The following is a 1148-nucleotide window of genomic DNA, read 5'->3' as shown; positions in this document are numbered from 1 at the left end:
TCCTTGGTCTGTGTCTCTGGGGAAACTCTTTAGATGGCCAGTGAGAAGAAAGGCATTCTGAGGCATTTCAGATGAGTTTACACTACTTTTTCTCCTCAGGTGGAATGAAGAGAGTAAATCTGACTTTGCCCTCAACTGCAGAATGCCTTCCTAGGTCAATAACTTCTTTTATTGGTGGTGAGTCTTGGAAGATACCATAATACCGTGGGCACTTGATTGAATTTAGTGAACAAATTACTGCACTTACCATGTGCCAGACACTGGTCTTTTTTTTTTTTAATCTTCACCCGAGGATATTTTCCCATTGATTTTTAGAGAGAGGGAAAGACAGAAACATCGATGTGAGAGACACATTAATTGGTTGCCTCTTGTTTGGGCCCTGGTCCTCTACCAGGGCCTACACAGGGAAGGAGCCTGCAACCAAGGTACATGCCCTTGACCCGGGTCGAACCTGGGACCCTTTGGTCCACAGCCGAAGCTCTAGCCACTGAGCCAAACCAGCTAGGGCCAGACACTGGTCTTTTTGGTGGTTGTTGTTTCACAAATCTGAACTCTTTATTACATCATGGGCTGAAGAAAGGTAAGAAAGGCCCTTGGTCTTCTGGACTCCAGCTGCTGGACAATCTAGCTCCTAATAGGAACCCTCCACTTGGTGACATAAATGTCCCCTCATTTGAAGCTAGTTTTGAAAGGCCTGTGAGTCAAACTGTAGGGTGCATCACCAAGGACACCACCTGGAGCCTCAGGAAATGGAACATCAGTGGCTGTGAGGGGCTCTGGGACAAGCGCGGACACTGATGAATCTGCATGCATGGTGGGCGCTTGCTTTTTATTCCACTCCTTTGGTCTCTAAGTTCATTAGTTGGCTTCCTTCTCCACAAACATGCACCATTTATTTATGATTTCCTGCTGCTTAGGTCATCTGTGAATGTTCTATTCTGCTGATCTGAATAAACTCTTGATTTCCAAATGACTTATTCTATTTACTCTTTTATTCTATCATCTGGGCAAGGACAGGCTCCTGAGACATGAGGGCGCCACCTGGAACAATTTCCTACAGCCGATCTGAGCTCTAAAGGGCAAAAAGGTGACGGGAGACAGCCTCCCCTTCCCACTTAACCTAGTCCTAGTCTCTCTCTCTCTCCTCC

General features: G+C 46.3%; 1 protein-coding gene across 1 annotated transcript in view; it reads right to left on the bottom strand.

The window, feature by feature from the left end:
• The window catches only part of EPHX4 (epoxide hydrolase 4), a 30702-nt gene extending 29889 nt beyond the window's left edge, over window positions 1-813 (bottom strand). The window contains exon 1 of the mRNA XM_015560319.1: window positions 735-813. Within this exon, the coding sequence (XP_015415805.1) occupies window positions 735-813 (79 nt within the window). The remainder of the gene's footprint in view (window positions 1-734) is intronic.
• Window positions 814-1148: the final 335 nt, after the last annotated feature.

Source organism: Myotis davidii, unplaced genomic scaffold (genome assembly GCF_000327345.1).
Source record: "Myotis davidii unplaced genomic scaffold, ASM32734v1 scaffold674, whole genome shotgun sequence".
In the NCBI taxonomy this organism is placed as follows: domain Eukaryota; kingdom Metazoa; phylum Chordata; class Mammalia; order Chiroptera; family Vespertilionidae; genus Myotis; species Myotis davidii.
Note: the sequence above shows the minus strand (reverse complement) of the source record. Positions and strands in the feature narration are given on the sequence as shown.